At 43.6% G+C, this 25,172-nt stretch overlaps 1 protein-coding gene across 2 annotated transcripts; it reads right to left on the bottom strand.

Moving 5' to 3' along the window:
• Positions 1-1,786: 1,786 nt before the first annotated feature.
• Dnz1 (DNZDHHC/NEW1 zinc finger protein 11) lies at positions 1,787-24,057 on the bottom strand. 2 transcript variants are annotated; one of them, XM_077669156.1, is made up of 9 exons: positions 23,715-24,057; positions 21,880-22,042; positions 19,827-19,933; positions 17,534-17,595; positions 17,287-17,383; positions 16,709-16,781; positions 14,749-14,957; positions 9,594-9,702; positions 6,307-7,622 (listed from the first exon to the last, which is right to left on the bottom strand). In XM_077669156.1, the coding sequence occupies exons 1-8, from the start codon at positions 23,831-23,833 to the stop codon at positions 9,612-9,614; spliced, it is 921 nt and encodes a 306-aa protein (XP_077525282.1). In that variant the 5' UTR covers positions 23,834-24,057; the 3' UTR covers positions 6,307-7,622; positions 9,594-9,611. The 2 variants fall into 2 exon arrangements, with proteins under 2 accessions (XP_077525284.1, XP_077525282.1); XM_077669158.1 differs by lacking the exon at positions 14,749-14,957 and having other exon boundaries at positions 1,787-7,622; positions 23,715-24,053.
• Between the last annotated feature and the right edge of the window lie 1,115 nt (positions 24,058-25,172).

A 25,172-nucleotide genomic window follows, 5' to 3' on the forward strand; every position in this document is an offset into this window, starting at 1 on the left:
TGACTGAAGGGAAATAAAAGGCCAACAAGTGGGCATGGGCACTGACTTAATTTACTTTGCATGGTAAAGGAGCAATGCGCAGTATGCTACACACCTTTATTAGGATATACGGTATATCGTTCACAAAATTAGTTTAGGCAACCAAATCTTAAAGTGGCAATTACACAAAAGCAAAGAAACATGTTTACTACACAGCAACTATACCTGAATAATGTCCTAAGCTATGAATAAAATGTTCCTTAGTGTCTCTCAATGTTCTTTTTGTTGATTCTTGTTTTTTATGTGAACAGTGCAGGCAATGAATACAAGAGTACATGTACAACCAACCTCGATAAAAAATATGGATGCCAGATCAACAGCTTTTCTAAATGCAAAAGAAAAGCGAGTACCACAAAGATCATAATGAGGCTATTGGCAAGTTTAATGTGTATTACCCTACAGACTTAAAAAAGGAGAAAAATGTTACAGTAATCTGAACAAGTTACTAATTCAGCACAGGGCACTAGACTGGTGCAAACAGCGTCAAATGTGGTCACAGCTCGTATCCAACATATGCTACATCATTAAGATGCATCAAGCCCATTATATGCAACACCATTCTACAACAGGCATAAGTGCCAAATATTAAACAGCTGTTACCACAGAACAGGCATACATACACAGCACCATGACTAGCAACTTAAACATAGCATTGCTTCTCAACTGCAGGCTTCTGTAAGTCCATGCACTGAGGGTGATTGCTTTATCATGACCAGAGGGCAAAAGCAAGGTTTTTGACGCTTCCACTTAAGTTTTGGTTCTTATAGGTAGCGTTGCTTGGGTTCTAACAGAAGACGAACCAGTTTGACTTGTTGCTTTTGCTGATAATATTCTCCTGGAACAAACCGCAGGAGCATATGCTTAACACCTGCATTTGTTACTAAGTTGAACAAGTCAAAAAGAAAAATTGACAGATGATTACTAAAGTTGGTAATTCGAAGTGTTAGTGCAGCTCTTCACACACCACGTACCTGCCACTGCTGCCAGGTGGGATGTTACCCTGCTAGACATTCTCTGGGATCTTCACATGGCAGCCCCCTTCCGGTTCTGCATTCCTCCCCTCTCGCCATGGCAGGTGGCGTTTCGCTCTGCTACTACCTGCCAACACGCCACCTGTCACACGTAACACGCCACCTGTCAAGTGGCGTGTTACGCCGACTATGCAGACTGGGATCAACTGCCTTGTACCTGCTAGCCACCTTGACGCCAATGGCTGGAAGGTCTCGTTTAAGGGGGGCATAAGCAGCTTCGTTTCTGGTTTCCATGTAATAGGAAGGGCGCCATGCCATGTTTCTAGCTGGTACACAGACATGGCAGTGAACGTGACGTCGGTGCAAGACATCTGTAAGCTTGCAAAGAGCAATTATTTTTGCAACGTGCTTTAGGTCCGGGTAACATAGACGCCAGTTCCATACGACAGGGCATGGTAACGGGCAGCAAACAGCAGAGGTGGAGTTCAGAGCAAGGTGACCTCACCGTACAACTATATGGTGTACGTAAAAAACAAAAACGCCCAGTCACACTCACGAGGCACAACACATCAATAAGAAATAGCAAAAGCGAGATAAGGCTGCATGTGTCCGCATAAATAATTGCAGCGAAACACAGCAAAGAAACCACGCTTCTGTGACACCGATATACTGCTGCTTATTGGCATTTTCGTTCAAATAGTGCATTTATTGAAGATCGTCCAGCGCGCAAACTGTGGCCAGGAACTGCCACATCACAGAGTAAAGGAGCCACCAGAGAGAAAAGAAAATATATATTTATTAGCAATAGGTGGGCAGCACAGTGTAGATTGGGAAACATCGGGCGAGTACTGTGTGCGTTCGAACACCCTCTAGGCGTCAATTCATGGCATACACGCTAAGAACACAAATACAAGCATGTTGCAAGTTTGACATACAACTAAGTTCAATAAGTAAATAATTCATGTAATGATGTTCGTTGCCTGAAGGAAACCGCGTACGTTGTGCAAAGTGAGATCAAAACAACTCATTATACCAGCAGATAAACATAAAACTAGTACAGCAATTCATATAGCAAGCGCTAACAAAGACCCTAAACCACCTCTTGAACATGGTGAGTTAACACTTTCGGAGGGTAGGGTATGTTGCAGTGGGCACCTCAGCCAAATCAACTGTCCTATTCACCACGCTCCCAAATGAAGTGATAAACTCTCCTTCATTTGATAAGAAGCTCTCCTGCACTTCAATATGATATATCTAACCCACCCTACGAAAACACTGGCCACAGCGGTGTCACCATAACATCAACCCAACGCACCTTACAGCAAGGCGAGTAGTTGCTTCGGCTGATGATAGTGAATCAAAAAATTAGCTGGATAATTCTAATTGTAGGAAACTGCAAAAGTTAAATATTGTACCATCACTGCCTTGGCTACAGCAGAGAGTTCAGAAAACTGAAAAAAAAAAAAGACATTTTGGGTAGACATCGCTCGTACAGCACCCTACAATTCCAAAGTGTTTCTCACTATCTGCATAGAGGTGTGCCAGGGCCTCTGTAATCTATATACGCCTAGCGCCCTACATGTAGGCGCTTTTTTATACACTATCAAGTAAAAGCTTGAGCCTGCTGGCGTAGGTTCAAGAGGCTCTAAACTTTCCCTGTGCAAGGTTTGTAGTGCATACGTTCCATTTTTGTGCATTGTGTGCATTCAGAAAGATCAGCCAGGCATCTCTAATGCATTTTCAGAATCAACCCTGCCGACTTCATGGTGATTTTGCAAGAAAAAAAAATATCTACGTATTGTAGCAAAAAAACCACCATTTGTGATAAGAAATGTCATTTTAAAGTCGATTTCAAATGTTTGAAGCATTATCATACGCAACAGGTAACAAATTTGCCTAGTATCTCAGATTGCAAGATCGCTCAAAAGTCATTGTTGAGAAAAATATTGCTGGCAATAGCTCTGAAGTGAAATAAATGTTTTATATCAAAACATATTTTACTTTTTTTAAATATCTTAAGTTACAACATATATGGGTTAAAGGCCTTGAATTAAACCTGCATATTCAGGAAAGCAGTATGGAGAACTGGCAGGTATAAGTATACACCAGAATATCGACTGCCTCAAAGCAACTGCAGCATGCCCTGCAGCAACCTCACAATCGCACAAAAAATTGAGAAACACAACATGAGGCTTGTATACATCTTTGAGTGATACAAAGGCAAACAAAGGCTTGCAGCTACACACCGATTGCCACAGTATTGTCAAAATACACCGTTTCATATTACAAGTTCACTCATGCATTCCAGCAAGCAACTGCAATCAGTAACTCTGCTCATTCCCACAAAAAAAAAAAAATTTTTCCTTAAGCTAAACATCTTACCCTTTAAGGGAAAAATAATGATATGTCTATGGACAATGTGCGATTCCAGTACAAAAAATTGTCATACATCAGGTGCAGCATTGCACAGCACACTAACTTGCAATGATTTTTGTGTGTCAACAAACATATTTTCAGTAACAAAATGTCATCCTGTGTGGAGAGAAGACCAATCCGTCCCCTACTGTACACAGCACCAGCCTGCTCTTCAAGGATCACTATATACTTCAGGACCCCATTATGCAGAATAGAGAAAAAAAAAACTACAACAAAAAGATGTTGCAAAAATATGGTGCCTAGAATAAAAGAACGAATGTGCAAGAACCCTATGTTCATAGGAAATCTTTGATCTCAACACACAGGCACCAGAATGAGGCTCAAAAGGTTGATACTTTGCTTTCAACCATACTCGCTCTTTGTGCCAATTTGCCATGCCAAAAGGCCATGAAACGGTACTATACACATACATAGACTACAGGTATAACATTTCTCCTCCACATCCACTTCCTCGACATTGCAACATGTTATTTTGCACAAGCCTACACAGTGCCAAATGTCATCTCTTGCAGTGAGCGATACAGCCCCTACCTAGCTCAAGGGCACATCTACGTACCTTAGTGTTCATACCCTCCCATAAACTTGTATAAATCCAGGCACCTATTGCGACCTGACCATAACAAACCTTCGTGCTACTGCTAATAAAAGCAAGTGAGTGAATCTATACGTGTTCACACTAGTGCAGAACACAGATATGAGCACCAGCAAGCCACGCCAAAAAAACTATTCCCGAGAATTTGCAGTGGCAGTTATAAAACAGTCCACACAATGCATACATGTGCTTACAAGAAATGCACAGTTTGGCATCAGGTTCAGAATACTGCACCTAGCAGTAAGCGGTCCTATGCAGTCAAATTCAGTGATTGCTGCTGTGACTGTGATTTCAATTTAAAATGACTAGAATCAATAATGTAAGGTATATACTGCTCTGCAAGTCGTTTTTCCTGCAAACACTTTAAATAGAAATCTTGAAGCACTGAATACCATCATCCTGACTTGCACGTTTTGAGCACTTACAATGATATTAACAAAAACTAATAAAGTCACGTTTTAGCCACAAGGAAGTCTCTCCGAGTGGCTAAAAGAACGCAGTGGAAGCGGTCAATAGACAATCGCATAAGCGATCCAGTCGAGCCCAGTTATTAACAGGCATGACCATCACATGGAATGCATCCAGTTTTCGTAATGAATGAACTTCTCAGGATAAGATGAAAAATACGTCGAAAATTTGTGATGAAACAAGACATCAATAATGCAACTTCAATTCTTCACTGTGAACCAGGCAAGCTCAGTTTATTCAAGCAGGAAAGTCTTTATTACTGAAGATCCTGCTGGAGACAAAGCGTTTCAGAGATGTGCTGCAAGAACCTGACGTGTTCACAGTCAACAGTAACCACTTAAATTTTGTTCACTTTCATTACTACAATCTTCGCAGATTCCAAATCCCAAATTTTAAAAATAATTTTCTCACCAGTGAACTGTACTATGATGTAACCCATAAAGTCGTTTACAGGGACGTCAGTGGCCGTCACCTATGGCACCAGCAATGCGCTGTCATATATTCACCAGTGAGTAGTTTGCAGGTCTGTGAAAGTGTTCTACTGTCTAGCACTTCAACACATTCTTCAATTCAAAGTAACAATAAAAAAGGAATAAAACATGAAGCTGGAATTCATGTGGCTGCCATTCTAACAGTAGTAAAACATAAAATAAAAAAAATGGCTGTGTAGTTACACTGGTGGTGCCACTGTGTTCAAAAGTGCACACCCTGTTCAGCATGCCATCCATAGTAAAAGCTAAAGTGAACTGAACAGGAAAGTGGAAGCGCAAAGAAGAGTGTAGCTATCCTGGAAAAATTAGGAAACCACACATTCACTCATAACAATTGTGCGTCAGCATGTGCTTGTTCTAAACAAGGCAGGGTGCTGCTGCCTGAACACAAATGATGACAGTCAGGCTGCCTCTATTCATACTAACCAGGCAATGATTGCAAATTACCTCTATTGTAATAGACAACAAAGTCCAGAAAAAAAAAAAAGGATACAGTAGAACACCGCTGTTACGTTCCTCACTGCTGGGTTTTCCCGGCTGCTACGTCGATTTCATCCGGTCCCGGCATAGCTTCCATAGGATCCAATGTATAAGGAACCCCGTTGTTACGTAGTAGCTGTGAAAACGTTCCCGCATGATACGTCGCAACTTAGCGCCCTGAACACGCCTGGGCTGAAGTAGGCAATGCGCTGCAACCGCCATTTTGACTTTTGGCGAGTTTTGGCCAGGCTTGGCTATGGAACTGGCTGCAAGAAGCCGCACGCCAGTTCGAGAGGCCGCCACTGGGTAGCCATTCGTGAAATGTGCTCTCACTTTTACGGTCGCCGCATGGTTGTTGAACGGGTCGACTCCTCTTCTATCATGCTATCGTCATTGTGCATCAAGCCTCGTGAACGTCGAACTTGTGCTTAGACGGCGTCGCGCAAGCGGAAGGCGCTTTCCCTTGAGGAAAAGCTGGACGCATTAAATGCAGTCGACAGGCAGCCAGCGCGGAAGAGAGTCGACATTGCCAAGGACCTTGGTCTCCCACCCTCGATGCTTAACAGCATCATCTCGAAGCGTGCCGAGATAGAGGGGAATGCCGCGCTCTTCGGCCCGAAAGCAAAGCAGGCTCGTGGCAAAAACGGCAAGCCACCATTCTGGATTTCTTTAAGTCCTAAGCGCACTCTGTGGAAATAAATTGTCTATAGTTGAAACTGCACATTTTGATTCATTTTCGGAGCTTTCCTCACTGTTGCGTTTTCCCGGCTGTTATGTTTTTTTCCCCCGGTCTTGTGAAAAACGTATGAACGGGGTTCCACTGTATGCCTTTCAACATTTTGCCCTATTCCCTGGTTAGTCACCTTGTAGCCACTATCTCAACATAAAATTTCATGATGACGCTGACAGAGCATGCCTACCCCATTAAGCAACATGCTTTCGTTCAAGAGATGATCAGTGAGCAATGAAGACACCCCGTGTGCAATCGCTTTCTTAAAATTAACACAGAGTGAAATCAAATTCATGGAAGGAAATGATGCAGATCAAAAGACAACAATAAACAATAAAGCCAGACCAGCACTATCTGACAAACAATCACGCTGCCTGGCAAGAGAGGCACCATTTTGCAAGAGTAGCCTTCAACAAATAGCCACTGTTCATGCCAAGGATGCACACAACATTTCTTAAATCAGTAGCATTACCAGATGCATATTTAACGAAACCATTACTTAGCTATGCTTAACAGGTTAAAGGTGGCAAAATTTTAATGATGACACAAAAAGGACAGCCACAGGTACTTGAAAGGCCACAAGGCAACAAATTTCAGCAATTAAGCCTAAATTCATTCAGCCGCCATAAATATTGGTGCAATTTTTAGTAATCGTTCACCACAATTTGTTCAATGCGGAACTAAATTATCATACATATCAATCCCTCTCACCGGGAAAAAAAGGTGGTGCAATTAAAGTAGCATTAATTCATCATACCCATAAACATCAATCTCTGAAACCTCCCAGTGATAAAAGATTCCCAAAAACAACAGTTTCAGTTTTGTTGCTTCATCTTAGTCACAGTAAATAAAGCATCTATTCACAAACCGAACATTTGACGCAGTGCCTAGCCACAAAGAGTAAATGTTCATTTCCTGCTTATTAAAAAAAGATAACTTTAGTTAGGCTATTAGAGCACATTTTAGCTGCACATTACATTGAACAACTTGCACAGTAGCAGTCTAGCGCTGCACTGCAAAAACCTGCAAGCCTGTAACAACAGAGCCTGCAAAACACTCGTCCACACTGTCCTCTTCCTTTTTTTAAGAAAAAGTTTGAAAAGAATAGCAGTGACATGGATATAATATTGATTGTATTAAAATTCAAGTAACTACCATATACCAAGTATCATTAAATTATCATAAACTATCAGCACACAATCAGCATAACCCATATTTACACACTGCACAATCCAACCAAGAGGCAAGTCACGAGCACGAGGAACAGATGGTGATGAGACACTGACCTGGGTTTCAACATAAATAACAATTTACCCCAGAATCCTATGTATGCACAAGGAATCACACATCATACGACAAAGTGTCGAGATTCTTCGGTGCAGAATCACAGGGAAACAGCCACAGCAAGGGAGACCCTGCAAACAGCCAGCAGAATTGACAGGCGTAAAGAATCCAGGAAAAAACATTCATTTCCAACTTTCTTTCATTTCATGCACATACAGTGCAGTCCCATAATAAAAGAAGGCATGGTACAGGGAGGCAAAGTAAGAAAACAAAACAGAGGCACAAGTACTGTGCTTTAGTTAAAAAGAACAATGAGAAATTACTAACGATAAGCCACCCTAAAAGTTGATTCAATGGCAGTAATCAAACAGCTCCAGATAAAGAATTACAAAGAACAATGTTTCGAGGAGACAAAAGGTATATTAAAGTGCAAGTCCCGACAGTCATAGGTCAAGTTCAGTTAGAAAATAAGGACACCTCCAAATGAAATCCAACTGCCCCTGCCTTGCATCAGCTAGCAGCACATTCTATCCCAACAAATCACCTAAGTTGGTCATTACATCCGGCATTATGCCACCCTTTATTATGTTTCCCTTCCTTTGGTGTACACTGGTGCTACATCAAAGGTTTACTTAAAGCAGCCTTCAGTCAACCTTTGAAATAACACAAGCAGCATTCCACACCTTTTGGAGAAGCCATCAAAGAAAACTTTGACCACCCTTGTCAAGCTAGTGGCCCGAATTGGCCAGTCTAGCAGCAAGAGTGCATCCAAAAATACGTCTGACACCAGCCTGAATGAAGCTGGCTGACAGCCAACAGATGCATACTGAAGGTGGTTTCGAAAAAGGTTCCAGGTCCAAACTGGCTTCACTTTCTGACTGCTGTTCAAACTCCACTAAGGAGGGATGCGGCTTTCAAATTCCAAAGAGCTCGAAAAAAAATCGAATTTTAGAAGACATCAGATTTGGTCTGTTTAATCACACCCCGAAACCTGCCCAGAAGTGACTTAAAAAACACTTTTGCAACCACAGGCAGCGAAAAACTGGCTGCAATCTCTGTAAAATGGCCGATTTTCAAGCATGATAGCTCGGCTTTTGCAGTGCTGATTGCAGCAAGGCTGGTGTCACCGGAAAGCTGGTTTCACCGCAACTCTCGTCCTGTGGGAATCACACTTCTACAAATCCCCCACAGCCAAAGACACTGAACAATACAGTCCTGGGGCATTTTGATGGACATGAACTGCTTGCACAACTCGGTGCCAATTTTCTCGAGTGTTTTTTGACGTGACCACTCTGCTTGCAGGAAGCGCAGCATGACAATGGTTTCACGGATTTCATGCAGCTTGTTGCATTGTGTTTCTTTATAATCCTTTACGTAGACGTCCCTATATTTTGGAATAACTTTCTCAATTTTTTAAATCTGCCGCTAATTTTTCATGATGATAATGAGTGCATTACGCAAGCGCGGATATCACGTTCCATGTAGAAAACATCAAGCTGCTAAAAATATTCGGAGAATGTCCCTGCATCAACCACTCCTTTCGTAAAACTTGACTGGACTGACCACACTCTGTTGACACCATGCAAGTTTGGCATAGCAATGAAGCACATGAAAGTTTGTGATGCTGAAACTACTTAATATATTTCTGTAAAATTTTGTATCTGAACATTCAATGAACTTTCTGGTAGGCATGACAAATTTAATTGCTCTATGCAGAAAAATAAAAAAAATGGCGGCGGTTTAACTCTGGTTAAACCTGGAGTGACGCGATAGCTACAGCTGGCCGAGTGGAACTTGGTCACGTGACCAACCACGTGACGAACCACGTGATCAGCCACGGCGCAGCGCCACCGGCAGCTGCTGCGCACCACATGACCAACCACGTGACAGCGTGGGGCCGTCGCCGCGCTGAAGGCTCGAAATGCTACCGTAATGTAGCTATCGCTACTAAACTTCCACCTCCAAAACTCACATCCCCTCTTAAATGAAGTGGGATTTCAATACTTGTAGGAATACGGTAAAAATCAGTTGTTTTTTTTCTACTTCCCTACAAAGAATAACAAAAAGAAAGGAAAGACAAGAAGGGTGATGAATGCACTTACCACGCCCACAAACTTCACTCAGAAGGGCCATTTTCGGTTTCCTGGCCCTAAAAGGCCCTTTTTTCTGCATTTGCTCAATAGCTGTCTCATCAGAAAGGATAGCCTGGAACTGAGAATTGCAAGTACTTCAAAATCAGAGCAAGAAATGTTGCAGTCCCCAGCACTGATTTGTTGCTTCTAAAAGTGCTGCGTAAAATACTTGCTCTTATTTTCATGCAAGAGGCTTGTTATGGAAGTTTCTGCTAAATTTTTGTTTTCTGTTTTGGATGATTCTAACAGCGCTTTCTTTTTTCTTTTCCACTAAGAACAATAATGACACTGCCAGTGACATGGCTTAAAGAATGCCAGAAAACTACAAAGTCATCTCTAAGGAGCAAGTAATCATGATTACATGATTTCAGTTCCTAAAAAATACGACATTTAAATAAATGCAGAATAGTGACACACACAAAACGCAAAGATAAGCTTCAACACATTTCCAACTTTCAAGGGTGAAGCTCAAGGCATGGCACACATAGGAAGTATAATATACCAGGTGGTTTGCCTAATGTGTTTTGCACTTTTTACAAACATACTTTTTGAGTTTGAATAGCATTTTTTTTTCTTTTTCGGCATAGTATCATCAGCAGTGAAGTCCATCAGAATACAGCTGATACGTGCTAACTGGTAGGCTGTTAAAGGGGCCATGACAGCCTATTTTCACACATACCCTGCTTATCACATTTAATTCTCAACTTGTTAAATTAAAATTCCCCCAAGTTTCAGTTGATTCTGTGCGGTAAATATTTTTAAAACGAATTTTTTCCGTTTCTCCTGCGAACTGCTTGCTGGTCTGGCAACCTATGATCGCTGACGTCAGAGGGGCATACCCGCCCCACGTCGTCTGCTGCACATTGTTGAGGTGCTTGCATGCACGCCATAGACGGCGGTCGCTCGAAAAGTTTTCTTTTTTTAGCTTATCGAAATAAATTGCATTTTCAGCGTTTTCTTTTCGCAAGCCGTCAGCTTCGTACGCGACCCGAGTGATCCTTAAGAAAGCGGACATGCTCGTGGTACCCCTTTTCTGATTGTTGAGGAAACAGAAATCGATGGACCCCTGATTTATTATTTACGCTCATAAACATGTTATTTTTACGGTATGAGTGTGGTTTCTTTTGAACTGTCAAGTGCAAAAAGCGCCACGTGCCGTGCTTGCCTTCGCCGATGTGCGCCGTGAAAGCCGCGGCGTTTTGTAGCTGGCTACCAATTTCTTGTTCTCTATTCATCGGCTCGATAATTAAGCTCAAATTATCACAAGGTAGCACTAGAGTAACCTTGAGGCACGAAAGGAGCAGAGAAAAAGGCCGAATGAGATGACTTCCCCGCTGCATGTGTGCATTTGTAAGTCGAACATATATTCCCTTCGGCTCGTAGAACCCTTCTGCAGGAACCAAGCCGCTTGCAAAACCCTACGCGACCCGAATGCTTTCACTGCCCGCAGCAATGAATAGTCGCCGCCGTCTAAATGAGTGCTTGAAAAAAATAGTACATCATTACGATCACGACAACTGCAGCCCCGCGCTGGGGTTGTTTACATAGCGGTGCGCAAACAGTACTGCTCGTGTGCTTGGCATAAAACGCAAGGTGGGCTCTCCTTATCTTAAATATTACGTACTATTGCTCACAGATTGTAGTTTTACTCATTTACACACTATGATAACACTGCAATAAGCACCGCTGATGCTATATCACGTGCTTGGGAAAGCTAATTGTATCTACTTCCTCTTATGTCATCAGTATTTGATTTTAAAGCGCTTTAGCTAAAAATACGTTCGGACATTACATGAATTAATGAAAGTAACCAGATTTGTTGTCCACAGTCGACGCCGACGGCTGCTGTCGGCTGCCTTCAGCACATGCTGTGCAGACCGGGTCACATATCGGCGCTTCCCCCTTATTGTACTCACGCCCTGCGATATAGGCAGTCGTCGCTTTGAGGGCACTGTGGCCAAAACTACACTCGACAGCTATTTTCAGGCGCTAAAACTTGCGAATTCACTCTCCGTAATCGCTGAAATCGCACACACGACTCCTGCGTACTCGCTACGCCTCGTCACGAAAGGGGCCGGCGGTCCACCGTAGACCGAAATTCAAGCATCTGGCAGGAGTTCTCCACTGATTAGTAAGAAAGTGTGAAGATATGAAATGCAGCCACTCGTTTAGCTTTTTGCGATAAGGATAAGGTACACAAGCGCAGTTTTTCGGGCCTCTGGTGCACACACATCGCATATGTTGCCGTGGCTAGCATCAGGTACAATAAGATTTAAAATTCTTAAGTTTATAGAATATCATACCAACTAGTTCCCCACCACTCTCTGCCAGTTCCCACTAAGTTCACTCTTTACACTACTGCGATATGGGGTCGTTGGTCATGCTGGCGTCGTCGTCGGTCTAGCTTGACAGACCAGTGCGTCAGCGATGGCATTTGCATGTTGACCAGCCAACCGACCGCCGATCGCCATCCCATCGGCCTAGTGTAATCGGACTCTATACCTATATCGAAGAATAACTGCGTTACTATTATTAATGCTTTTGCGGCACCAGTCACTCATATATGGGGGACGACTGCTACTTCAATCGCTCGCGGAAGTACAGGGGACAAGAGACCTCGCTGCGCACATTGCAGCAACGAGAGCAGACGACGTTGCTCTGTGTATGCCCTGGTGATGTCACGATAGCATTCAATATGGCGGTTGCTGTCGGTGGGAGAAGTTTCCCGTTCTCAATTTCGATCACATTTTCTGGAATATATAGCGCGTCCAGGGCAGCCAAATTTCGGAAACTGAATCATAAGCTCTTGTATTAGTTACTGAAGCACAAAACTGCAATATGAAGAACGACCACGTCATGGCCCCTTTAAGTAAAACTCAATATAGCAAACTTTTTAACTACTAGTGTTATACCCCTGTCACACGGGACTTCTTCTCGGCCTTTGCCGTAAAGTTGTCTTATTGCACTAAAGGAGGAAAACCGAAAAGGAGCAGCGACGCTGCTACACGGCAAATCTAAAGGAGCTAGAGCGCGGCCTCCGTGAATGCCAAAAGTCACCGCTGTGTGTGAAGCGAAGCTAGTAACATTATGAAATTAAAGCAGACGGTAGCACTTCAGCTAAGAGTGCATTCGTTTATGTTGGAAAAAGTAGCTATCACGATAATAAACGAGCGTTCTGACGGTGAGAAACGGATATTTTGAAACAAAGTTGTTGTTTTTTTTCATCGTTCTCGGTCCGACCACGGTAGGCGCACTTTTCCGTTCGGCTCCTCGTTGTGTTCGAGAAGCGTGCTTTGTTGCTTGTGTCTTTGTGCACACAAGCAAACTCAAAACACGCACACAACAAAGACCAAACGAAGAAAAAACAGCAAAGCGAGATGCGTAAGCATCGTGTGTGTCGATGTGGCTGCTGAAAAGCGTTCAAGTCCTTTCTTAGCAGTGTGGATGTCTTTAGTCATAGCCCCCTCTACGGTTAAGTGCACTGTAACGCAAAATTAACCATTGAATAAGATAAATTAGATAATTTTTTTATGGTTTCAAAACTAAAAATTGCGTCAATTTTTTTTTCTTTGAGCTCGCTAGCTGGCGCTGCCGTCTGGGTTGCTCCTTTAAGCAACTTTAAGGCCGCTGATGGCCGCCTTTATTGCTACGGAACTCTATCGCAAAGGTTTCGACGCTTTGCCGTGTAGATGCGTGTCATGCGCCTTTGGGGCAAAGGACCTTAATTTCTAAGGCCTTACAAGTGCCCGTGTGACAGGGGTATTAGTCTGTTTATTTACTGAGAGGCGTGTAGCCCACCATAAGTGATACCCATATCAGTTTTTAGATTTCGAAAACACAGTTACCCTCGCCACCGTGGCCAGGCAAACTCTGGCTAATTAGACGAATTGCGTACATTGGAAAAGCTGCTTTGCCTGCAAGCTTTTCGAAAGCGCATGTATTTATAGTGCGATGTAGGAAAAATTTTTTGGACCACAGATCTCATGAGGTTGACTGTGTTTTCGAAATTTTAAAAATTGATGTGGATATTACTTACGCTGGGCTATATGCCTCTCAATAAATGAGGAGACTAGCAGTTATAGTTTAAAAGTTTACTATTCACTATTAGTTAACCAGCATCAACACATCTTAGCTGTATCCTGATGTGCTACACCACTGACAAAGCTATGCCAAAAAAAGCCCTCTTCTAACTCAAAAAGTATTGCAGAGCACCTTAGGTGAAACACCCAGAATGTGTTCCACCATTGCGCTGAAATTTCCCACGAAGACAATGATTTCCAAAACCTGCATTTGCCAAAAGATCAAACCAGACACCAGACCAGGAGAGCTAATACAGGGTGACCAAAAAATACTGCAACGTGCGTTGAATTTCATGTTATTTATTATTGTTTGCATTTTTGAGCATCAACACTGATTTTTTCATGTCACTTGTGTTTTTCTAAAATAGAACTACTATTTTTACTGCCATTGGTGCGACATTTTTCAGGAAAAATTGTCTGAAGAATTGCGGTACTCCCATTGTTGCCCACCACAAGCTGGGGATGGCTATTCCGAAAACTGCAAAGATGCTTAAATTGCACTGAGTCCAAGTGCACCGTGTCGTCAAACGATCCCAGGAGACAGGAGGTGTCGAGGACCGGCCGCGAAGCGGAAGGCCTCGAACTGCAAGAACCAGGGAACTGAAATTTGCTGTCAGCGAGAAAGTCAAGCGAAATCCCCTGAGGAGCATGCGAAAACTGCTCGCGAGCATGGAGTTAGCAACTCCACCATGCAATTACTTGTAAAAGAAGGTCTGGGACTCCAGGTCCGCAAACTAGCAAAACGCCAGCTGCTTACAGACCACATGAAGACCTCCAGATTGGAAAAGTGCCGCAGAACGAGGCAGCTGAGCCCCGGCGAAGCCCTCAAACAAGTTCTCTTCACAGATGTGAAGATTTTCACTGTTGAACCGGCCTGGAATTCACAAAACCATCGAGAATTGCTGCCAGTCGGGTCTCCTCGAAATGTTAGTGTGGAGAAAAGCCATTGCCCCAAGAGCGTCATGGTTTGGGGTGGGATTTCAGGCGTTGAGAAAACCAAGCTTGTTTTTGTCCCAAACAGAGTCAAAATCAATGCCGAGACGTACCGTGAGCTCATTCTGGAGGGCGCCGGCCCTGTGCTGAAGAAAATGCAAGAAAGGTTGACTGGCGGCTGCAGCAAGACTGGGCATCTGCCCACGGAGCGAAGAAAACAATCCAGTGGTGTGAGGCGAATCTCCCTGGCTTCTGGCGGAAGGTTGTTTGGCCGTCCAATTCCCCTGATCTCAATCGTATGGACTTTGCTGTTTGGGGTATCCTGGAGCAAAAAAGTGTGTTCTTCCAAGCACAAATCCATCGAATCCCTGAAACGCGCTCTGCAGAAGGCATCGAGGCTATTTTCAAAAATTTTTGAAAGCATCTGGAGGCCTGTGTAAAAGCAGAAGGTGGACATTTAGAGAATCAAATGTGAACTGTTTTCCAGAATTCAGTGCACTTACAAATAAAAAAAAGTGTGCCTCAACTAGGTTGTTTGTTGAAAAGTTATTGTTGTCTTTTCGCGTTACAGTATTTTTCGGTCACCCTGTAGAGTAAGCCAGGGCAGTCAGTTCACCAAATGAGCAACCCAAGAAAGCTAGTTACAGCAACTATCCTAGTCTTAAAAAGTTCCTGGGTTTGATCCCAAAACAAGCACATGTTTTTAAATTAAAGAAAAAATGAAATTGCAGGGTCTACACGACACCTGGGCTATGAGAGACGCTATAGTGGAGAGCTCCAGACTAATTTAGACCACCAGGGGTTGTTTAACGTGTTCTGACATCACAGAGCACGTGGGAATTTTTATATTTTGCCGCCATAGAAATACGGCCTTCGCACCAAAAGATATAACTCGCAACCTTGGGATAAACAGCCAAATGAAAAAAGTCACTAAGCCATCATGGCTGATTAAGTAGGCGCTTTTCTTCAAATCCCGAGGATTTCACAAAAACTGAGTTTTACTTTCTACCTCCTTTTTCTAGGTTACCATTCCATGTTACCACCTGAATCATGCCTTCAAACAGCAGCCAACTGAGGGTTCCCAATAATCCCAAATTTCTCAGGACAGTCCTGTCTCTTGACCCAGAGTCCCAAGACACTAATCAACCCTGTCAGGATAGCCAGTGCTCTTGAATTTAGGTTTGCTTAAACAGAAAAACACTGTTCACACGTGCTGCAAGCACAACAAACAAAACAAAAACAAACAAATCAAAAATATGCCACAAGAAGTGGCATAAATCTAGCCTGTATTATCCCACTGCCACTGCTTTCATTGAAAAGTACTTTTCCTTGATAATGCACTACTTAAGCTTTCTTGCATTTCCCTCTTCAGCTGCAGAAACAGTACACAAAGCAAGGTGTCGTTTTTGTGATGCTCTGATTTTTGTCGTACTTTCCAACTCGTCCTGACAGTTCCTGTATTTCTGCCTTAAATGGTAGCTGTGTCAGCAAGGCAGATAATTAATGCACCTGTGCAAGTGTAAGCTGTGACATGGAGGGCACAAAAAGGAAAATAATGTGACGACTTTCCTGTACATGTGCACCAAAACGTGACTCTATTAACTTCACATCACCTTTGCGCAATCACAAGTCGAAAATCCAAAGCCCCTGCTTCCAGGAGGTCATAGTACACACTGCCTACAGATCATTTTAGCATGCAAATCCCAAGCCAGAACATATTAGTAGCCTACGTCCTCCTGTGATCTTGAAAGAAATTCTATTATATAAACAAAGTGCATGAACTATTTCAAATTGATGAGTCAGTACTTAAAGTCTACACCTCAACTGTATTTAGAATTATGGGTCTACACTCATTTAATCCAAAGATTTTGCTCACAGCCAGTGCTTAAAAGCAATAAGCAAGTATGAACACCATGGCGTTCCCCATCTTTACTTACACTTTATTCTGACAAAAGCAAGGTACCTTAGAAATAGAGATGTACTCCTAATAGACAGGTCTCCCAGCAGGGCCTGCACTCACTGAAAAGCATAATTTCATTTCTTTTGAAACAAAAGGACACATCCAGTGCTCACCTGGTCACACATGATTGCAATGACAAAGATCCCAAAGAGAATACTTTCCACCAGAAGGCAAACGGAATGGATCCTACAGGGGCCCAGCACAATGAAGAAAATATTTTAAGAGAGATGAAAACTGGGGCACGGTCACTAAGTTTATGTTCCCAACCGGCAACAGACATGTAATGCTTCAACACTAATCACAATGATTTATGCTAAACCATTTATGCTAAACCAGTGAATTAAACTACATTTATGGCCAGCTCACCAAGAGGGCAATGTTAATAAAGGCTCATCGCATTCTGAAAGACAAATTCATGTCCACTCTTTAGTTGTGCATGGGAACCATGCAACAAAAACAAAGAAAATATAGTGGGCACTTTACAGAAAACCATGCAAAAAGGTGAACGTTTTTACACACTACGGCTAATGCAAATATATTCCAACTCCAACCTCTGCATTCCTATTTCGGTAAATCATACACCGTGGCATTAAATCGGAACCAATAAGGAAGTGAAAAACTCCTTATGAGCTCCTTGGGTAGATTCAATAACTACATACCACAGCCAAAGTTAATTTAATTAAATACTCACACTCGGTTTTGCTTGTAAGCAGCATTATGAATACAGTTTGGACATTCCAGGTTCCATGAAACAGCCACCAAAACAATTATATACAAGCACCCAAGTCCTGCAAAGCAGAAGAGGCATTAGGAATACGTTAAAAGTGTTACCATTATTGTTATTTATTTACTATTAGGTATAATTTATTAATTATTACTTGCTAACAAACAAACTAAAAGGCAAAGCCATCATCTTCCATACAAGTCGCAGCCCTTACCAACATAGAGGAGGAACTGAATGAAGTACTTCTGGTTTTGTTCCCCAACACAATTGTTGATCCTGCACAATAGTGAGACAAAAATGTTACCACAGGAATAGCCAATCAGAATTTTTTAGTGTACTTTGACAAAAAGAAAAGCAGATTTTCAATAATTTCAATATCACAGATTTCTGCAAGTGCAGCTCACAAATGACAACTTGTGTGCACAGAAGTAAATAACTTTGCTAGTCGAATACGTATGTGCTACACAGGTTTCGCACCCAACACAATACACACACATAAACACCAATGTCCAGTCTTCAGCGAAACAGATCCTTATGTGAAAAGCGCAACTGGTGCCACAAACTTTCGCCCGGTTTTACCTACTTATCTTTTCTTACAGGACACCTACCCAGTCAAACTAATTTCAAAGATAGTTTGTCTACCTTCCTGATACTATGTAGCAATTGTCACAAAACTTAAAACAGGCAGCCTAAACAAAGATAAAGACAAGAATAGGTATACGGTATAGCATGTCAGGCTTAACATCCCATAGCCACAGCTAGAGGCCTCAAGATTGCATTCAACCACCCACGCACACTGGTGTTTCTGCATTTCTCCTCCACTGAAATGCAGCCACTGGGGGCCAGCATTGGACTGCGCAACCTTGGGCTCTGCAGCGAAGTGCCAGAGCCACCAAGCCGTTACAGTGGTTTGAGAGACAAGAGCAACCTCCCACCACAGCCCTTAAGCACGAAACATTTTGTACGCTTCAAATTATTTGACATGCCATTAATCCGGGCCACAAACACAGCTGTCACAAGTTTCATGACATAAGATGTTGCATCTTTCATACGTCTCTTCCACTTGCATACCAGTTATTTTTTCTGAGAATTTATCAGAAATAGCTCACAGTCACGTCCACAACTGCTGCATGCACATTCTTTTCTATAACTTCCTCCTCCTTCACCTGAAGCACAATGCAACTGCTACACTTTTCCTCTGCTCTCTGTATTCCTGCAAAGCTCCCATTGAAGTCCATGTACTCTATTACGACTATCTTCTTCCACTACTGTACCCTATTCTTCATTTTATTTTCCCAAACACATCCAGATTATGTGCGCATGTATGTGAGCGCAAGTGTTGCGTGTGAAATTGTCTCTACGGAGTGTCTGTGTGCTGTTACGTTTGGTGACACCAACATGCCTAGAATATTCAAGCCACTGGGAGTCATCAATCGCCAGAGGCTTCAAAGGGCCGTCAACGTGGTTGAGGCGCCACGAATGCATGTGGTGGCGTCTACAAGGAACCTCCCCCCCCCTTCTGTTTACGGGGCGAAACGGCCCTCCGCTGCCTGAGAATGGCTTTCGGGACCCTGTCGTTTGTTCTCAACGCCGGACCCACCCGGGACATAATGACGTCCTTCTCCCGGAGGGGACGGCGGGGGAGGCAGCAAGCGGCGAGTGGCGCGGGGCTGCAAATGAGCCGTGGCAAACGCAGCCGTGTTTGACTAAGCCAACGACGCAGGAATCCTTGTGCTTCGAAAACAACCTCGTCTTACCCTAAGTGCTTTTTCTTACACGTGGAACCTTCTGCAAAGCGCAGTGGCAGCCTTTCGTTCCCATGCTACCGCTGTGAAGTGCAGGTGGCTGACCTTCGACGCTGCTTGGGGCCCCCTTCGAGCTATTCATCACTGCTGCCTGGACAGCGCGGACCATAACCTGCCAGAAGTGGCAAGAGTGTGTTGTTGGGGGCGTCCTGGAAGGCGGACCCTAAAGGCTGGACACGTGATCTATATCACAGTGATTCGACGCATTTTTAATGAACTAAATTCCCCAACTAGGGACCTGGGGACAGCGGACCCTATTTAAGCAGCGATCTGGCGTGTGATCAGCCAGCTCCCGATTCACTCTTTCGAACTATGTAAAAATGTAAATAAACCCTTTCAGTCTCTTCTCCACCTCGAAGACCCTCTCATCTCTTCGTCACCCCACAACAGCAGTCTCCCGATCCGGAACCTGGGGACACCGACCTTGGCGAGAGACGGTCCAGGCGAACCAAGGGCCCGCATTTAACAACTGGTGGCAGCGGTGGGATCGAAGCGCAATCCCCCAACACCGGTAGCCTGCTATGGGGTTGGAACCCCACACCTAACAGTGCCTACGATTTTTTATCTACGAAAACTGCCATGCTCCAACAAAAACTGAAAGTGAAAGACAGTAAATATTAGTGTAGAGGATAAATGCATTCCTGCATTTACACAGGAATTGGCACACTAATAAGACAAACTGTAAGACAACTTTTCACAAACCATGGACAATGGTGGTCCATCCTGCGAATGCATCGCTGACATATCCTGCAGTGATGAGCGCGCGGTGGCCTGTACGTTTCGCAGCGCGAGCATATCGTCCAGTCACCCTGCCAGAAGAAACGTCCAAGCATAATTAGCTTGAAGGGTGTAAAACATACCACCTCCTAGCCTACCAGCCTACCAGCCAAGCACCATCCGTCGCCACAAGGTAAAAAAACAGTTAAAAAAAAATTACATTACAAATAACGTCACTGAAGTGCTTGCCAAGCTGCATTTCATTAATTTGAGAGACTATACACACAAAGATTTTAGGTCTGCTTTTTTGGCGATAACAGCATTCAGTGCTTTAGTTAGCCTACTACTGCACTGTCTTGTTCCCAGACTTTTGGATTCGATTCCTGCAGGCTGTCATGTATGAGGGCAGTGTACAAAACTGCCACGAACCTCAAGCACGCACAGCAGGTAACAGAGCAATAAAAGCACCACTGTTTTGTCAGTGCACATAAATCATGAACTTGATTTGTCACAGAATGCAGGAACTAAAATAAAATCTATAAGAGAAAAATGGCATTGTAACAAATTTTTAAAAGCATACTCGGGGTATCTTTACCTGTTCTGTCATTCCCAAGTCCCTGCCCACCACTATCAGAAAAAGGAAAAGGGAACTTCAAAACTTGGTTCAAAAAATGGAGCACACAACTGCCTTCAAACATTTTTCAAGCGTTGCCTAATTGAGATTCACAGCTATGGCATGTGCTAGCGGGCTCATTTTACTCATGTCCACACCTGTATGCCTTTAGCAATACCGCTGGGACATTTCGGGGTGGATATTTGTCTGCAAATTTCTGAACATCATTTTTGCTAGTGCACTCAACAGACATAGGGGGTGGTGTGTCGAATTAGTTGCAGCACCCTGGTGAAAGTGTCTGTGATAACATGGTCCTAGTGGCCCCCGAAAGCTGGTGTCCAGAAATTTTGTGCACCAATGAGTACTAGAAAGACAGGGTAGTGGGAGCGGGTGCATGAAAATCTGTCTGCAGTCTTCTGTCACCAGACTGATTGCTGTCCAGGTTGGATGACTCATGCTACATGAGACTATTTGGAAACCAGTCAGTAGTTTTGTACCCATACCCAATATGAATCACTCTTTAGTTATCATATCTGTCACTTGACATATTTGTAAAGGAACAAATGATGGAAGATAATGCCAAAGCTGTGCCATCAGAGGATAACAACACCACGTATACGGATTAAGTTGTACCAAAATAATGTGTCCCTTCATCAACTACACGGAGTATTGCTTCTTATTTACACCATACCTACCATAAGTTTCCTCCAGCAAAGCAGGCCACACACTGCAAGGTTTTTCCCCTTAATCTGACCATATCCAAAGTTCTTGGCAAGTGCCCACACTTCTCAATGAATGAAGGATCATTACTCTAAAAAGATGCTACTAAACATCAGATAATGCAAATGAGAGACTCCCAAGCATGTAGCCTGGAAGTGCTAATGGTAGTGCTAAACATGCTAAAAGAAAAATTTTCTGCCAACACAGCTCATCTAAAGCAGGTGCACCTAAGCACATTAAGAAATCAGTCAAGAGAAATGGTTACTTTCTGGACCCTTTTTTTGTTACAAAGACACAATGCATACACAAGAAAAGGCAACTTATTTTTAAAACGTAGTCGCATGTCCGTTAATTTACCAAGTCTACGTCAATACAGCAAGTTAGACTAAGTGCACACAATGTTAAAATGAAATTTACTAGCATTCACAGTTATTTAACAACCTAAATATCAGATTTAAATGTAATAAATGTCACACTATGCAAAAGCACAACACTTATAACAGTAATGCTGCAGAGGGCGATATAGCACCCTTTGTCAGCAGTGACAGCCATAGGTGAGAAAGAATGCTTTATAATGGCAACTCCATCATAATGATGTTAAATTCTCAGTTGCCCTCTTGCATCATTTGTGCTGATTCATGTGGAAAGGTGCCACCGCACATAAATAGCAAACAGCTCAGTAACGGGAGTGTTGTCTGTCCCTACCTTGTCATCAGTAGGCTTGTTAGCTCTCAGTGCATCTGAAAAGTCTAAGTTCGTTTCTGGTAGAGGAACTGTCCCAGGGTCTGAGAATACTGCTCTCGTGTGCGCCATTAATGTCAGGAAGACGATGATGTTGAAGCACACCACATTGAATGCACCCCATAAGCTGGAAAGAAATACGAGCGTGGATGACTCATAAATGAAGAATATTATACCCCTGTCACACGGGCACTCTAAAGTCACTTTGAACTAATGCTCCTTTACGCTCCCAAAGGAGCACTACTTCAAGGGAGTTCGTCCGTGCTACACGGTCGCGGAACGACCTTCGCAAGAACTTTTTAGCGCCCTCATCGGCGAAAAGCGTTATTTAAATTGCAAACCTCACTGCACATATAAATACATAAATGTCACATTTTTTTAGTAAATTAGTTTTATAACCGTATTATGTTAAAGCTAGAGTCACTAAATAAAGACTTAGAGTACCGTCACTGCAGCACGGCGGTAAGCAGGGGCGGCCATTTTGTTGTTTATCATTGTTGCCAGATTGCCGCTTCGGCGACCTCGCCGCTAACTTTGGCCCGGCCATTTTGTAAACAACGCTGTTAGCCACCCTGCGCTGCGGCGGGGATCGTAGCCGTACGGCATGGAAAGCGGAAAGCGCATGAAGCGTTTTCCATCATTCTGCGAGTTGAAACAGCCAACAACGCAGCAAAACGGCATCCTCGTATGCTCTTGTGCAGCTGAAATGCTGCGAGGCGCGGAATCCCTGGTCACTGAGTCGGTCACCGGCAGCACTCGCAGCACTAGGACTACCACAGTTGCCCGACTGAAAACGCATAAGCCACAAAATGGCAGCCCCCATGAACCGTCGCAGTGTAAACAAATATCACGTGATGCAAACTGACCAATGATCGTGGCGGCGGCACAGAACAATAAGAGAAAAGAGTGCCGGTACTCTAAGTCTTTATTTAGTGACTCTAGTTAAAGCAATGCAATTTTAACTGCAATAATGACATGATTTTCCAAGTACAGAGCATAACATCACAGTGCTGGCCACACTGAGCCCAAATGGCTCGTATATCTGGAACGAGAGTATGGCGTGGTGAGACTGCCACAAAACAAATGATCTTATATTTTAAAACACCACTAATCTTATGAAGTGAATTTATAAAATGAAAGTTTAACGTTTCTTTTCTCAATTTATTTATGCTGTTAACTCGCCGGGAGAGAGAGTACTCCCTTGAAGCCTCAAAGGACGAACTCGAGCTGCCTTGTTTCGAAGCTCCTTTGAGCTAGGTGTCCTTTGGCGCGTCCGTGTGGCAGCGCGCGTTCGTCCTTAGAGTAATGGAGCATTAGTTCAAAGTACCTTTACAGTGTCCGTGTGACAGGGGTATTACACAAAACACACATATGACAGCTCCTTTTATGGTTAGCGTGGTTGACAACTGAGATTAGTGGGCAACTTTGCTGTAATGACCACTATAGTTTCATTCTCGAGAGAAATTCTATCTACTGCTACGACTGCGCAAAAGCGATAGTTTCGATGAATTCGCTAGCACGGATGACGCGCGTCATTAAGCGCGCACTGCTTCGAACAGACTTGAGATGCACGCCATTGGGCTGCCAAACTATACGATCTTAGATGTCGGCACTTCGGCAAATCCCAGTAAATGATGAAACTTCAATGCTGATATTCAACGCAGTACACATGACTGCCATGCGCAGGAAACTGGTTTTACTTTCGTATGACACAACGTCTGGATCACAGATCGCAGAAAAGGGAATGCGCAGTTCGTTTCGCGTTCACGAATCAAACGATACCGATCAATAATACGCACCTTGTATACATCGTCGGAATAACCATCCACTCGACAATGGCATAATCAGCATAAATAATTGATCCATAAGTGGAACACACGCAAAGCAAGCCACAGATATCGTAACGCCACACTACCATCGTTATAAAGGCAACATGTCAACACTTCTTGCTGCTTTATGAGAGAGTCATACTTCTGCCCAACGGCTCCTGAATAATATAAGATTAATAAAAGCGTGTTTGCATTCCTAACGCTTACATATGTATCTAACTATCATTGCATCAATGCAAAATACGTCGCCTACGCTGTAAAATTTGACGCCATCAACGCTGTTGTAAAAGCTGTCGCGCCCCCTGGGCTGGTTCAAGAGGAACGTCTATTTGTAGTTCCTAGAACCGACGCTTCTCAGGAAGAAGTGCTAGAGGTTATAAAATAATTTTAGTTTCGGTTTCAAGACTTAAAGCTTGGAGGACTTAAGAAGCACGTGTTTGGAAGTCTCCAGGACGCGTAGGCGTAAGGTGCTCGACTCGAGACACTTCTGGAGGCAACAGCGTGTCTCGCGTCATATTATATGCTGCAGTCAACTGAGCCGATCACCGTTAACGCGTCTTCCGGAGTCTGTTGGCGCCGTGTTGGCGCTTTCGGTCCCCTGTTGCATTTGTACGTTTGCAGTTAGCATCGTTTCGGTGACAGCTAGGCGGCCAGGCCGCTAACCCTGTCCATTTGTTTCCGGCTGTGGGCATCTCGATCCGTGCGCTCTTTGTATTAACCTTGTGATCACAAAACTCTAAGAGTTAGGCGGAAAGCATACAGCTTTATTGCGTAACTATAGTGGGGCAGGATAGGAGAGGCCTATTTTACCGAAACGACGCGCACCTTTTCTGCACTGCTGTATCCTTCCTCCGCAGATGAGCTAGGTGGGCTAGGCGTCGTGGACGTCGCACAATCGAATCACGATGATTCGACCAGGCAGGGGACTCGAAATTTGTTTTAAATGGACAGTAGTTCGAACTGTTGGCTCGTTCAGAACGACAGGCTGGTGCACTACTTTTCGCGGGTAACCCTGGTGGTGACGCGTCAGCTTACGTCAGTTCAAGCGCATACGGCACCACGTCGGTGCAGCTCACGGCCGTCAAAACTCACCGGTCGGTGCAGCGCTGTGGTCGGTGCCATGGAACGGGCAACGTTGTACGGCCACAATGGCCGCAAGTGCGAGCGAAATCCGCACCGCAGCTCGCTTTCCGATGGAAAACGCGGCGGCTAGCGCGACCGGTATATACAGGCCCCTCCAGGCCGATAGGAACTAGCCAGTTTGCACAAAAAAAAAAAACACTATTTTTGGTTACTTCTCCACAAAGTTTAAAATGATTTTTGGATACCACACGCCAAAATGAAAACTATTTAGAAAAACAGGAAAATGTGCACTTGTCACTAATAATTAAGGAGTGATCACTAACTGAATGCTTCGTTCCCATTCAT

The sequence above is a fragment of the Amblyomma americanum genome, chromosome 6 (assembly GCF_052857255.1).
Source record: "Amblyomma americanum isolate KBUSLIRL-KWMA chromosome 6, ASM5285725v1, whole genome shotgun sequence".
Lineage (NCBI taxonomy): Eukaryota > Metazoa > Arthropoda > Arachnida > Ixodida > Ixodidae > Amblyomma > Amblyomma americanum.